Source organism: Lygodium microphyllum, chromosome 9 (assembly GCF_053477565.2).
Source record: "Lygodium microphyllum isolate KBCC chromosome 9, Lygodium_microphyllum_v1.1.10, whole genome shotgun sequence".
Classification (NCBI taxonomy): Eukaryota; Viridiplantae; Streptophyta; class Polypodiopsida; order Schizaeales; family Lygodiaceae; genus Lygodium; species Lygodium microphyllum.
In genome coordinates, this window is record NC_141143.1 from 488,548 (window position 1) to 504,811 (window position 16,264).

General features: G+C 43.7%; 1 protein-coding gene across 1 annotated transcript in view; it reads right to left on the minus strand.

The window, feature by feature from the left end:
- Window positions 1–11,894, minus strand: part of LOC148030738 (DNAse I-like superfamily protein) — an 85,414-nt gene extending 73,520 nt beyond the window's left edge. The window contains exons 1-3 of the mRNA XM_087684247.1: window positions 11,048–11,894; window positions 9,940–10,663; window positions 9,766–9,852 (exon numbers count right to left, since the gene is read on the minus strand). Coding sequence (XP_087540373.1) covers window positions 9,766–9,852; window positions 9,940–10,663; window positions 11,048–11,205 — 969 coding nt within the window. The 5' untranslated portion in view covers window positions 11,206–11,894. The remainder of the gene's footprint in view (window positions 1–9,765; window positions 9,853–9,939; window positions 10,664–11,047) is intronic.
- Between the last annotated feature and the right edge of the window lie 4,370 nt (window positions 11,895–16,264).

Below are 16,264 nucleotides of genomic sequence, written 5' to 3' on the forward strand. Positions count from 1 at the left end.
TACTAAGATATCAGTAGAAAGGCTTGGGCTAGTGGATCTACAAAAGACCAAGATCAAGCTTTGAGCTAACTCACATAAGTAGTATATGGCTAGCCCTTACATCTCGTGATATCTTTGGTCTCGGCTAGCCAAATAAGATGTAGTATATATAGTAAAAAAACCATCCATTAGATGCAGCCAAATGAGCTATTTTCATTAGGCCAAGAGGGCCAGTTTCATCAAGTCTGAATGTTTTCTTTCATTAGGCCAAGAGGACAATCTATCTGTTAGGTGCAGGTACGTTTAATGGTTTTTTGTTTTAGTGATTGCATTATACAAGTTGACGTAGTCACTGGAGGGAGCCTTTGTTGCAAAGGAGCTTCTCATGGCCATTCCAGGTGGTTTCGTCTTCTTTCCGAGTCTTTTCCCTTAAGCAAATAATAATATGTGTATGTAAGGGTTACTTTCTTTTGTTTGTTGCGAACCGGCAATCAAGGCATGAAGTCTCAGGTATAGATTAGTATGTCTGTGGGAAGTTTGAGTAGTTGTTGCCTCCTGCAAAGGCATTGTCAGGTACTAAGAGACCTGTTTTAGAAGGCAATCCTAGTGACCCATCCTATGACCCTGTTCTACTGACTTGCTAGGCGACCATTCTAGGAGTTTCTATTAGTTGTGAGGCAGTTAGAAAAGCCCACCAAACAAAATGATAATACAAAGAAGAAAAACCCTAAATATCTGAAAAAAAATCTATAAATATACAGAGGTGTGTAAAAAGGGATTCTAACTTCTCTAAAAATAAAAAAGGAAAAAAAGAAAAATCCTTAAGCCACGATCATCACCTTGCAAAGGCCTGGTAGGTTCCTAAGGACGAGTCAGACCCGAGGCCAATGCCTTATCTTCCTAGGGGTAGCATCTAGCTCAAAAATAAGAAAAGGAAAGGAAGGTTGAGTGAAAATAAAAGTGAGTGTTAGAAAAGGATTCAGTGTCGCCTTACGAGGGCTTGGTAGATTCTTAGGTACCAAGACATGACTTGAGGCTGATGCCTTGTTCTCCTTGGGTCACTACGCTCAGCTCCCTTCTTTTTACATGCCTAAGTATGGAAAATAACGGCCTAAAAGAACAATGTGCTAAAAGACTATATTTATTGATCACGCTATAAGAATCCTCACCTAGAAGGAGCTCTTGGTTGAGTTATCCTCAGTTAGCAAGGTAGTTCCAACCACCACTTAGGATCACCCCTTTGATAGTTCTTTTTAGCTTGGCTGTGTTGGAGCAGTTGGTTAGTGACTAGCTTTGGGCTTTCTGTCCAATTGTGCTAGGCCTACTCCTCGTGGATTTCATGCCTTGGTTTTGACAAGGGGTAGAGTGAGAGTTGAGATATATTTTGTTGTGTATCTACTTTGTATCAGCTTTACGCTCTTTATTGTTAGATATGATCAATGCCCCACTCTCATTAGATGCTACCAATGATCCATGGTGCTCAAAGTTGTAAGGCCCCCATTATGAGGAGAAGCCAAATGTGAGCCCGGACATTGGTTGAGTCCTGACTTGTATATCAGATGAGGTCTATGTGACCGGATGGCAAAAAGGTGACCATTGTGAGTCTAATCTTTGGGTTAGACGGAGTGGTTAAGCCGATAGCAACTCGAGGCGCATTGCATCGAGTTGCGGGGTAAGGGAGTTAAAAGGGGTCCCTATTGTGGGGTCCGAGGGCCACGGAAGCGGCCCCTGGCTGAGGGGGTCCCAAGGGGACCAACGGCCCCCTGGCGGGGGGTCCGGGGGCAACGCCCCCAATCCGATGGTAAAGGTAATATTCCCTGGCTGACTAGTGGAGGCTTATATGGTAGGTCGGTCAGGCCAACCTCATGGCCTTCGCAGGCTATAAAAGCTAAACCCCTTCACAGCCATCGATCACTCATCTTTCACCTAGTCAGAGTCGTTGTTCCAGCTAGCCTTAAGCTCTTCACCTATCTTCTGTCTAGATCGCCATCTAAGCTTCACACAGTGGAAGCACACGGGTGGACAGAGCCATCTTTGTATCAGTTGTTTGAAGTTAAAGAATTTACTAATTCTCCTCTTATCTGTTGTGTACTCTCTATCTCTTTCTCAGATTCTGTTCGCTGCGCCGTGTAATATTTTACATTTATGATTGTGCATGTACAGATCTATTTATAAGATTTGACGGGCTGAGTCGCCCTATCCCGTGGTCGCCAATGAGAGCTGGATTTTACATCTCCAACATGGTCTGATTCACCCGCTCTACCATGTAAAATATTACATGGCACAGCGAACAGAATCTGAGAAAGAGATAGGGAGTACACAATAGAAAAGATGAGAATCAGTAAATTCTTTAACTCCAAACAACTGATACAAAGATCGCTCTGTCCACCCGTACGCTTCCACTATGTGAAGCTTAGATGGTGATCTAAACAGAAGATAGGTGAAGAGCTTAAGGCTAGCTAGAAGAACAACTCTGACTGGGTGAAAGATGAGTGAGTGATGGCTGCGAAGGGGTTTAGCTTTTATAGCCCGCGAAGGTCGTTAGGTCGGCCTGCTGACCGACCTACCATATGAGGCTCCACTAGTCGGCCAGGGAATATTCCAGGAAATATTTCCTTTACCATCGGGCCGAGGGCGCTGCCCCCGGACCCCCGCCAGGGGGCCGCTTGCCCCCCTGGGACCCCCCAACCAAGGGCCGCTTCTGCGGCCCCCGGACCCCACAATAGGGGCCCCTTTTAACTCCCTTACTCCGAAACTCGATGCAATGCACCTCGAGTTGCTACCAGCTTAACCACTCCGTCTAACCCAAAGATTAGACCCACAATGGTCACCTTTTTGCTATCCGGTCACATAGACCTAATCTGATATACAAGTCAGGACTCAACCAATGTCCGAGCTCACATTTGGCTTCTCCTCATAATGGGGGCCTTACAACTTTGAGCACCATGGATCATTGGTAGCACCTAATGAGGGTGGGGCATTGATCATATCTAACATACCACACCATGCTCAGATGGTGTGTTCAAATGGGAGTACTCAACCCAAATCCCGTGATCCTTGTAAAACTCAAAAAAGAGGTTAGAAGTAAACTCGCCATTGTGATCCGCTTCTATGCCTCGGACCTTGAAAGTTGTTTTCGTCTCCACAAACACCTTCCACTCGCATAAAAGAGCATACGCATCACTCTTGTACTCCAGAAAATAAGATCACACATAACAACTGAAGTCGCCAACAATCAGCACTAGATACTTGGCCTTTCCAAGGGGGGTCGTGCCCATAGGTCTGCAAGGGTCGATATGAACCAACTCAAGCGGTGAAGAAGCCCTCCGTGTAGCAACCTGGGAATGTGGCTATCGATGTTGCTTGCCCCTCAAGCAACTAGAGTAGAGGGTATGAATAGGAGGAAAATCGAGAAGTCCCTCCACCATCTTCCTCCAAGAAGCTCGTTAAATCGCATCCATGTTTAGATGACCATAATGAACATGTCAAAGCAGCCCAAGCTCATGGAAAGATCTCGAGGCTAAGGTTGTGAGCATCTAAAGCCTACCCTTCTCCTATGTACCAATCCAAAGAGCTGCTCCCATAGACTCATCCTCTACAGTCACTGCATCTCTAGTAAAGACCACACGAGTACCTAGCTAGGTAAGACCATAAAAAGATAAGTTGTTAAAGCCCAGCTCCTGAACATAAAAAATTGTGGTGGAAGAAGATTATCTATCTGGTAATAGGGAAATGGTTCCCACTTCATGAACTGGAACCGTAGAGTTGTCACCAATGGTGACAGTGCTCCCTATGTATCTCAAATCCTGAAGCCAATCCTGCCTATAGGTCATATAAGAAGAACCGCCACTATCCACAAGCCAAGGCTTCTCCTAGAAAGAAAAACTACAAGCCATATCCTCCTCGGCAAAGACATGCATAAAGACTGACTCTATTATAGTTGGAATCACCTTCGAATCCTTCTCCTTTAGCTTCAAATGGGGGCATATCTGCTAGCACTTCTCCTCGGGATGAGTGCCCTTCCCACACTGTAGGCACCTTTGAATCCTTCTTATCCTCTTCCTTCTTCTCCTTGGCCGCCTCCTTTTGCTGTTGCTTCTTTCCACCCCTTATACCTACAGTAAATGCCTTGGTGGAGTCAAAACCACTAGACACCACCTCTTTGAATTGCTCGTCATGCTCCAAGACAAACGGTGAAAGCTCCTCCCATAAAAGTCTCTCACGGGTTCTCCAAATAATAAGGCTGGTGTAGAAGACATTGAACTAGGGAGAGGGCAACCGAGTCAAAAGGATCATAGCCATATCCTCAAAAGAGATCTTCTGTCCAAGAGAGGCAAGCTCACCTATCATATCCTCCATCTTCATGATATGCTCCTTCAAAGAAGGAGAGTCATCAAGACTAAGCATTCGCAACTTCTTCTCAAGGGAGATCTTGTGGGCCAACGTCTTGTGCTGATAAAATGACACAAACTTGCTCCACACGTTTGCCACAATCTTCAACCTGCAAACATGCACAAGAACAAAGTCTTGCGTATTCATAAAGAGAGAAGATCTGGTTCGAGAGTTGAGCTGATCCCATAAGGCAACATGGTCCATAGAGGGCCCATCAGCTAGATCCTTCTAGGGACCAAGAATGAACTCCCAAATATCAAAGGTATCGAGTATACACTCCACCTTGCAAGACCACAAGGAATAGTTGGAACCATCCAATTTGTCTTCTGAGTATAGAAGGAAGAACAGGCACCTAAATAGAGGGTATCAAGGGAGGCATCTTCACTTCGAATGGAACCTTCACTTTAGATGGGACCCGCTATGATAGATGAGCAAAAGGAGGACGGGGTCGAGAAGACTCCTCCCATCGTTCGTAATCACGAGCCTCTTGATAATCACGTCTCCGCTTAGACGAGTGGTGTGAGATAAGCTCCTCCTCTAAGTCATCAAAGCCTTGAAACTGGTAAGACATCTTTCAAATTTGCAATCACCCAAAAAGCTACAACAAGATAGAAATCGGGTAACAAAATGCGCTACCCTGCACACAAGGACTATCACTTGCACCAAAGATGCTATCGCCTGAGGAAGGGAGAGGAAAAGTTAATACATTGGGAAAAAAAGCTGCACCCAACCCACCATATGATATTGCCTCCTCCTTAGATGATGTTGCCTCCTCTTGGATGGCTGCGTTTGCAGCAAAACGCAGACTATACCACCAAAAAGCCGACGCCACCTCCATAGAATGAGGTGTTTGCAACAAATGCAAGGGTTGAAGGCTCTGTTTGATGGCTAGGCTCCTCCTCTACGAGAGATCTCACCTCCATGCTCTCAATTAGGCTCTAATACCATGTGAGAGTGAGCAACGAAAGAAGAAACACGAGCACAAAGAGAGAGAGAGAGAGAGAGAGAGAGAGAGAAAGGAAACAGAAGATGAAGGAAGAAATACTGCACTGACTAAAAAAAAATGTTGAATACAATGATGAGGACTGATCAGCCCCTATACACAGCCCAGAGCATTAGTGAGGACTCAGGGCACCAAATAAGGCTGAGATTATGAAGGCAACATCAATGTCAAAGAGTATCGAAGAGAAGTGTGCTGAAAACAACCTGCAAAAGTGAGTGAGTGAGTCATCAATGACGCGGCTATAAATAGCTAACATCCTCCAAATCTGGCCAACTATGCAAGAGGCCCTAAATCTGGCAGACTGCAGCAAACGCACAAAAATGGCTGCAATAAATGCAGTCCGACTATTGAAAAAAAATGGGAAAAGTGATGACAAAAATATCCAGCATTCGTGGAGCACTCTAGCACTAGCCAAAGGGAAAACCTTCTGATTGACTAAGGAAATGCACAAGAAATGTGCCTAAAATGGGAGAAATGCATACTAAACTACCAGAGCTCCCATGTCCTTGTCCGACCCTGGCAGGAGCTCACAACCAAGAGATGACAGACTAACATGACTAAATCAAGCAAGCTAACACAACCAATGCACTTTCCAACCATAAAGCACAACCATCGCAATAACACACCTCACAGTACTCATGTAGGACATAGGAACAAATGTCTCCTCATAATCGGTGCCTTTCTTCTAGGCATACCCTTTTGCTACCAAACGTGCCCTCTACCTATCAATGGTGCCATCAGCCTTGCACTTGAGTTTTAAAACCCATTTGGAGCCAATAGCTTGCTTGCCAAGTCACAACTCAACAAGATCCCAAGTATTGTTAGTGGTAATAGAGTCCAACTCTTCTACATGGCCTACAACTAATGAGCTTCTAGGTTCATCATCATCCAACATTAAGCTCATAAACATATGCTCATCGAAAGGAGCTTCTACTTCCATACTGTCAGCTAAATATGTCTCCCTCTGTATTATGTGCTACCTATCTAGTAACCCTTCTAGTGGGTTGAGGTAAGGGAGCATCAATTTACTCTCCTAAAGAGTCTATAATAGCCATCTAGGGACTGTTTTTGCTACATTTACAGCAGGCCTCTCTTACTCAACTGCATGTTCCACAGCTAGAGGCAAACCATGATCAAATAATTGTGCATGAGCGCCATGTGGAGCAGCACCAGCTTGCTGTAATACATCTATTCGATCATTTACAGCAGGCTCAAATCCCAAAGCAAGCGATAGAAGACCTTTGAAAATATCACTTGAATCATACTGGCTAGCATTTCAAATTGGTTATGCGAAAAGGCTGCATTCAAGAAGTATAACATCCCTATTGCAAAAATTTGAGAGTGGATGCATCATATAATCGATAGCCTTTGCTTTTTGAATTGTAGTCAATAAAGAGACATTTTAAGGCCTTATCGTCAAGCTTTCCACAAAGCTCTTTTGGCATATAAGCATATGCTATGCATCCAAACGCAAGTTTCCTCTCATGTCGTGTCAAAAGGAGTGATTTTAAATGCCTTTGTGAAAGTACGACTCAACACATGATAAGCACATCAAAGGCCCTCAAGCCAAAATTTATGTGGCAACCCCTTACTTTTCAGCATACATCTAGTCATCTCCAAGAGTGTCCAATTTTTTCTTTCAACACCACCATTCTATTAAGGTGTCATCCTCACAATGGCCAAATATGTAATAACATTCTTAAGCAAGAATGCCTCAAATGCACAAGACATGTATTCCCTCCCTCTATCTGTACGAAGTGTCTACACTTTTAAACATGTTGCAACCTCTAACTTTGCAACCAAGTGTTAAAGTGCATGAATACATCAAATTTTACCCTTAGACCATACATCCATTCATATTAAGAGCAATCATCTATGAAGGTGACAAAATAGATATGACCCCCGAAGCTCATTCGGCATGGGATCACACATATGAAAGCGTATAAGCTACAACTTACATGTTAGAATTGGTCAATTATGGGCAGTGCCCAATGTGACATGCAGTTCAAACACTTTAATAAGTGTCAAAGTATGGTGAATAGAGGACTTTAATAAGTGTCAAAGTATGGTCAAAGTAGTGATACTAGACTCAAGAGTTAAATTAACTCTAGTTGAGTTGAGGATACGTCTAACTTACTTAAGATTTTTTCTTTCATTCTATCATTATAGTACTTGCATCTTTAGAGTGTGAAAATGCTGCCCCCCCCCCCCTCTCTCTCTCTCTCTCTCTCTCTCTCTCTCCATTTCCAAAAGTTGGTATCAAAGCTAGACATGTGGATTCCATCTTGCCACCACTAAGCTGATGCCACCCACGTGAAGTCCACTTAACCGACAAAGGAAGAAGAGCTATGGTTTGGAAGGGAGGAGCTATTGTTTTGGAAGAGAAGCTATTGTTTTAAAGGAGATGCTACTTTTTTCAGCCTACACACAATCCTATATGTAGTCTTGCACGCAACCTTATATACGCACTCTCTCTCAACCTTGCTCGTCATTCTCTCAACTTTGCACACCATTTTCTCAACCCTACCCACCATTTTTTGCAAATCTAAAAAGAAACGCAAAAACCCTAATTTTTGAATTCAGGGGTTTTCCAAAATTTGTGCAACTTCTCATCCATCTTGCTCGTCTCATAACCAATTTAAAAGAAATTTTCAATTTCTCGCATTGTGTGCCAAGAAATTTGGGAGCTCTCGACCAACTTTGCCAATTTTTACAATTTTTTAAAATTCCTTTGAGGGAAAATTTTGGGGTTTTGCCCGATTCAAGCTCTAGTGTGTGAATCTCCTCCAAAATTGCCAGCATTACACAATGTCCTCGACATTAGTAAGAGAATTTTACGGCTTTTCTAATTTTTGTCTCCCACAAATATCGTAAGGTGAAGTCCAATTGCTGGTTGCTCTTTGCGCGTATCCAGAGTCGACATTACACCAAATTCTAAGGCTGTAAATATAAAATCCATTCTATTTCTCAAAATTTTGTCAAGAAATTTTGGGGATTTGGCTTTGCACACATCCCAATAAATTGCTGAAATTTACTTTTGTTTTCAAGGTATGGTAGTGTGCTGCTGTTCTGAACAGTTTTGGCACACTTTTCAAGGCATTTACAAACAAATTTTGCTTTGAAACAATTTTGAGCAGTTTTGTGATTGCATAATCTATCTTGTGTTGGGATCTCAGTACTCATGTGAGTATATTTTTCTGGAAGTGTTTGGTTGCGGTTTGTGCACTTTATTGCAGCAATGACTCAGCAAGGTCATAGTGACCATAGCGATATTTTCACTTGAGAGGATAAATTGGATGGCACCAACTACTCCTCGTGGAGTTTCATGGTGCACAAATTGCTTGTTGCCAAGGGTCTTTGGGATTTTGAGATAGGTGATTCAGATAGACCAAAAGGATTTGCACCTCAAATACCTCAATGAGGGGCTACAGGTCAGCAAGTTGCCCCTACTACTGCCTACATTCCTCCTACAGAAAAACAAAGGAAATGGGACTCTAAAGATACACGAGCCTTACCCTTGATTGCTCTTTTAATCGAGAGGGCAATTATACCTCGTATCCGGTCATGTAAGACCTCAAATGCACCTTGGGATATCCTTGAGCATGCAATGAAAGGTTAGAATCTCTTACTTGAGAAGAGAATTGGCAAATGCACACATGGATGGGGATGATGCTATGATAGAGAACCTTCCTTACATTCACGATTTGAGAGAGCAATTGTTGAATATTGATGAGGTGACAACCAATAAGGAGATGATCAACATCACCCTGAACTCTCTTCCAAAGTCTTATCTTGGTTTTCATACTTCACTTGATTTGTCTTTGAGGGGAGCATAGCAACCCCTCATATTCGTGGACTTACCGGCCTCTTATTGCAAGAGGAACAAACTTGAAAAAACATGGCTATGAGATCACATGATGTAGCTATGCTCTCCAAGTACAAAAGCAAGGGCAAAGGCAAGTAACACGGCTGACAAGTTTCAGAAAGAGAAGTCCTCAACAACATGTGCAGTGATCCCATTCCGAGGCTCTGTTGTGATTCCCCTTACCAAGCGCATCTTTTCGTGCATACATCAAAAGTGAATACAAGGACCAAGTCTGCTCAGACTTTTAATTGCTTATATCAGGGACAGTCCACAGCCAACAATGTAGGGCAATACAAGATCCGTGCTGACCAGTCTCATGGACAAAAACCCCGCTTCAGTGTGTTGATTTTCTTCACCAAGATTCGCCAAGGAAAGAGTCAATTTCAAAACAGTGTACAGTATAGCAGCACTACTAATTTGTCACAAGATTGCTTCCAAAAGTAAAGGTGCAACTTTATTTCTTAAACCGAGCTTGGTTGCATATATCAATCACACTCCAAAACAAAAATCCATTCTACATTTTTACCTCTGTAGTTTTCTTCTTGTAAACAGCCATATAACCGTGTTTCTCTAGCTCTGGGGCAAAAAATTCCTCAAAATGGTCACTTTGGACCTGCACAAGTCTCGGCTAATTAAGTAGCTTGCCAATCAGGGTGGAACATGTGCATCAATAAGAAGTATATGAAAAACTGTTGCATACCTCTTGCAGGCACAAAATATCAGCCCTGTAACCCACGATTTCACGAAGTAAATTTTGCCGCCTGTAAGGCCAAGACAAAGCCCAAGGAGGGCAATAGCTGTACATCTCATTTGTAGTATAAAGGTCCGCAAGAACATTATAGGAAAGCACTGTGAAGGTTCCTGCAGTAGGACGATTATCTGATTCTAAACCTGACATTCCATCCATAGGATTCACAGATATCATACGCCTTGGAGTTGGGGATGGCGCAGGGATCACTCTGGCAGTCAAAAGAGTGCTTGCAGGGGCTACTGCCTGACCGGTATTTAGGTCCACTGCAGTGCATTCAAACTTAAGTACATGTCCAACATCTTCTGCCGTGGGAGTGTATGTTCTGTTTCGACCAACTTCATACCATGTCTCACCACCTCCACTTCGGTCTGAGACGATGGCTGGGATAGAACCATTGCTGAGACCTGAATTGGCAGCAGCTGCATTGATTGCAGATCCACTAGAGAAACTTCCAAACAACTCGTCATCCTCGGTCCCATTCTCATGCGAGGCATTTGCTGCACGAGCATGTATGGACCTGTGCTGCCTCCAAGAGTCCGCAAAACACTCAGGAGAACAGTGGTAACTCTTGCTGACTGTCTTTGCTTTGACACATCCTAGGCATTGAAGGGTAGCTGGCTCTGAGGGGTGCACATTGCAGACTGCAACCCTCCTATCACTTTGAATTCGAAACCTGGCAATAACATATACCAGAATAGTGAACTCAAAAGCACAAAACTTTTATCTCAACTATTCACAGGTTTTGTGCACAATATAAATGTTTGCAGAGCGGGAATTGCAGATAGCCCCGTCACAGTAACAACTTGCAGTTCCATTGGAAAACACACCAGCAATTTGAAAAAGAGGAAATTACCAATGTGTCTCCATTCACAATGTTACAAGTTCAACTTCATGCTATGTTGTGTATCCATTGACAACTTTAGCCAGAGAAACATCAGGATAATTGCAAATTTGAAGTTCTTTTGCTTGAAGAACACGACAGTGATTAAACCAGATCACTTTAAGTGACAAATGGTGCGGGCAAAAAGGCAAAACACTTATGAGTATACAAACGCACCACACATATTTGAGATAAAAGCCATCCACAGGTGCTGTCTCAGGGACATCGTCTGGAGTAATGGAACCATCTGGACGGCGCAAGAGGACATAGGGAGTCAGCTCACAGCCCACGATAGGAATCTCCGAGGGCAGGTGCACTCGCAGCACACTCAGCATACTTCCCACTCCCTCAGCCCTGTGAACCTGTAAATTTCTGTGGCTGTGAACAGCAACGCTCTCGTTTGGCGATCTCGACCAGCAATATCAGGCAGTGATTCATGTACAAACTTGTGCCTTCTGTGAGGAGCTGGAGGTGGAGCTGAAGACAGAGCTGGGGAAGGGCAGTTGGGCACATCCGCCATCAGAAGACTACCGCAAGGTCTGCCAGGGTGTTCGCGCACCACAAGCACGTGCGTTCTGGCCTCTGTTTGTCAGTTTTTTAACTCTCTGCTCGATTCGGCAGGCAGCAGCTGTGATGCCATTGGGAGAGGGGTACGCAAGGGTATGCTTGAGTGCTACATGGCCGTTCCCAAGCTCCACAGTCCCTAAACAATAAGGTAAAAGAGTCCCAGAAAATAAGAAAAGGAGTTACTGATGAAGAAGCGGCATCAGCAGCAGCAGTAGACGCAGAGGCAGGAGCAGGGGACAACGGAACTGCAAAATCGATGGCCGCAGAAGTCGCTCGATCACGATTGATGGTGGCGACGGGGGTCCAGATGGCAGTGGGTGTTATTTTCTGTGTGTGCGCAAGGCAGAAGATCTGCAGGGATGGGCAAAATAAATATAGAAGAGAGTGATATGAGACACACTAAAAAAGACTAAAACGCACACAAACCACAACCAAAACAGCACCTCACAAAAACCAGCACATGTAGCCTGTGTATGCCTTTCGCTCCCTCTTTACCATTTTATACCCCCCCCTCCCCCGAAACCTCCCCTCCGTTTAAATCAATCGTACACTACCAAGCTTTTCTTAAACTTAGTTAGCCACCTTCTCATTCAAGTCACCCCCAAAAGTCTCCACCAAAATCACACTCCTCTTAGTTGTGAGTCGAGGTGGTGCCATGCAAAGTTCAAACTAGACTTTGTAGGAGTCTCGCGACTAAAGTAAACGTGATGTGCCATGTTCTTTTACCTCCTTGCTTATTACTAATAAGATGCATGCCTGACTTCCTTATAACAATCTAGTTAAAAGTGTAGGCATGGCATTGTGGGGGAGTCACTATATGTAGACCCTTCTTATCACGTGCATTCGAAGAGTCTTTTTAAAACCCCTTATCTGTGTCTTTTTCACAAATAAAAAGAGTAGGCCTTTCATATTGAAATCTTTGAATGGCATCCTATTGTGGGTTTAAAATGCATTCGAAAAATACTTTTTGTTGAACCCACATGCTACCCTCACATAATTACAAGTGAACCTCTCTCTCTCTCTCTCTCTCTCTCTCTCTCTCTCTCTCTCTCTCTCTCTCTCAAAATTCAATTTAAGTTGGAGTGAGAAATATTATTAACAACTTACATGTTGAATATATTATACATTTTCAACATATTGAAAATGCATACTCAAATTAAACTATCCAGATGTATATGAGACTAATAGTAAGTATTATGCTTAAGCATTATATACTTTATATTTTTGTATTCTCATTGCCTTCTTTATTTTCTCCAAGACAGCAATCAAAGTCTACCCATCTCGTACATTTTTGTTTTATCCTTTGAGAAAATAAATGGAGAAGTTGCTCACCTATCTTCCACTATGAGATATAGGTCTTATACCGACATTAAAAGCGACGAAAATGCAAATAACAAAATTTTCCTCCGTCATCACAAAAAGTGTCGTTATTGGTGACGCCATAGAACAGTCGATATCAACATCGCTATTAGCATCGGTATTGAAGTCGGTATCAGCGTCGCATACCGATGCCAATAACGACGCGAGCAGTAAAATTTGCGACGCTAATAGCGACAGTAACAAGGAAAAAAATAATTTGTGGCAGGGCAACTTGCACTGTGTGCTTTATTAGAGCCATACAAAATAGTTTTTGCACTGTGTACAATGCGCTTGCAAACAAAAACAAAGTATACTGAAATCATAATACTACTACATGAAATAAATACATGATCGCATAATAAGTGATTGGTACAATCATAACAAGATATCACTAATACATAGAAAATGTTTACATAGATCAGGCAACCAAAAAACAAAGGTGTGCGAGCTCCTGGGATCCAAGGGCGAGCTACATATCCTCGCCCTTCGAAAGCTCGTCCCGCCGCAAAGGAGCATCAAACGGACTCTGCAAAAAAAGAAACAACAACACATCAATCCACCATACAATAATGCATTCTAATTAAACATGGTAACTACCGACAAGAAAGATGAGTGACTTACAGGGTTGCTGCGTCTATACAATCGGTCGATCCATGAAGTGAGACCGTGTCTCTCTGCATATTGAGTCTCAAGGCCAGTCGGATCGCGATTTGTAATGGAGTGCTGCAAAGAAAACAAAATGCTAACTGTTAGAAACATGATTGTCATTACAAATGATATTGCAAAAAAATAAACAAGCAAAACAAAAGAAAAACTTACAAAGTCCTCCAAATATATCATGATGGACCACTCCGGCCTCGAATCGTGCCCTCGCCGCCTCGCACTGCTGTCTCCAACGTCCTGGAGAATCTGTAGCCTCCTCCCTCAGCCGGCGCCAGTTGTCTGCATCTAACCACTCAGGCTTTGCAGCCCCACTCTTGATTGCCTTGCGTGCGTCAGATCGTCTGTGTGACATATATGCACGCATGCAATCCATCATCTAGCCCGTAGAAAATCTATCTACTGAGGCTGGAACCGAAAACTCCTCATGCAAGGATGCTACTATGTAGTCCTTGCTCCCCTTCGGTATGTTCTTCCAATGATCTAAGACGTTGTGTCGAAAAACTTGTTGGCACAACTCTCTCATGCGAGCCATCACCCTCCTCCCCTCATCATTCATGATGATGGCTCTTGACCTATCATCAACTAGATATCCATATTTCCCTGGGGTCTGCCTAAGATGGGTCCTCTCCCATCTGCGTCCATGCTCCTTGGTATATCCAGGAGACCTCTGTGCATCCAGTGTACCGACCAGGGTAATATCTCTTGAAGTGGCACCCATAGGGGTACTACCTGCTGACGGCTGAGCAAAAGCCGGAGTAACTGGAGTAGACGTCCCCACAGGTGTGACAAATCCTGGAGGTGATGCAACTCCAACTGAACGATGAGATGGAGACACCGCGTCCGTGCCTCCACAGCATCCACCTGAGCCTGAGCCACGCTCCCTGGAACCACCACGAGAGCGAGGAGTCGCACCTGTATCCCGTGTCGACCGCGGGCTCACTGCATCCATATCTCTACAGCATCCCTCTGACCCTAAAGCACTCCCTCCCTCTGGCCCAAGTCTAGAGCGTCAAGCTCATCTGCTCGAAGCTGAAGCATCCGATTGCGCTAAAGTAGATCTAGCAGAGCGCCCTGACGAAGACCGAGACAGCTCCTGGTCTGCCATATCTCTGAATCTCACGATCTGGTCTGGAGACATGCGTGTGAAGATATCCTATAACTCCTCATTGCTCATCCCTCAACTCATCCTGAAAATATCACTTGCATAAACGAAAAATGATGTTAGAATAATCAATTTAAATCATACAAAGCACAGTAATATAAATCCTAAAAAAAGATCTCACTTAAAATGCATATCCTATGTACCCTTATAAGCGATTGGCCAACGAATTGAGTAAGTGGATGCTCCAAGTATGAAGTATCATATGGTCCCATGTCAATCTCCTGGCACAACTCCGCATACACTGAAAGGTCGATAGACATGTCACCACAAAAGGATGAATCCACCTCGTTCTCAAAGAATTCTTGGACTCCTATATTTCCATCATTGTTAGCCGATACTGACTCCAAGCTTTAGGTGGCCTCCACCCCTTGCAATATCGACTCCTCTATTTGTATATTATCTTCATATATGCTCGAAATATCATCGCTTTGATCATATACTCTCACACTTCAGGGAGTTGAAGGTATAGCATATCACCATCGAGGTTGTCGGGGGTTTGGATAGAAGATTACCTATTCACAAATACGTACAAGAGAGTTTAAACCATTGTAACATGCACCATGTCGTAATACAATTAACAAACAAATGAGTCCATACACCTGTTCACAATGGGCCGGCAACACAAAGGTGTCGCGCAAATCCGTTCATTTTTTTTCGGAATCTATTTCGAGAAATCCAGATAGACCTCGTCGAACTGTTGCTCCAGCTCCTCCAAGTACCACTTTGAACCACTGCACATCGAATAGTATCATGGAGAAGCTATGGTAATCCACCGTAACAATACTTTGCAAGTTCCCATAATACTCCATCTCATCTACAACCGTGTTTGGATCTGTTGCTCGTCATCGGCTCTCTTACTCGAACCTTGCCATGATACCACAGTCCATTGTGAAGCGCATTTTGTCAATACGCTCCACGCGAAAATGTTGTCCGCGCGACCAAGCTGCACTATATATTTTGTATTGTACATTGAAACACTCAAATTAGATGTCGCATATAAAATTTAGATATGACAAATCCTAAACACCTCATCACCTTTGGACTACATTCCCTCGAGAATTCCTACTCCTCAATTGAGACCTTTGCCCCTTCGCGAAATGCTGCGGTCAAAGCTCCATGCAACCATCGTGTTGACATGAACCGCGGCATCTCCTCCATGCCCTCGGGATATCGAATCAGTCGATGAGGTGATACGTCAGAATTCAGCTTGTGGTTCCTCTCGATCTTGCCTAGCGATCTGGTACTTGGCGAGCCACGTCTCCATAGAGGCATGGTGCAACATACAAAAGCGATTCACCTTCTCCTCCATTGAGGCATCCATTCTTTTTTCTACCCCATTTCCAACCACCACATCTCTAGTCAGTCTATCATCGTCCTTCAGCGACCATAGCATTTTGTTGTCTGGATCCACCGTTGGTAGCCATTATGAAATATGCATTAGTGCCTCTGACACCAACCAACCTTCAGCCATGCTACCTTCTGGCCGAGCTCGTTGTCGCATAAAGGCTTTCAGGGTTTTCATGAAGCACTCCAAGAATAACATCCATTGCATATGGACAGGTCCAGCAATCTCCACTTCATCTACAAGATGCACAAGAAGGTGGATTTGTATCATGAGCATGCTGGTGGGCAGGTATTTCTCA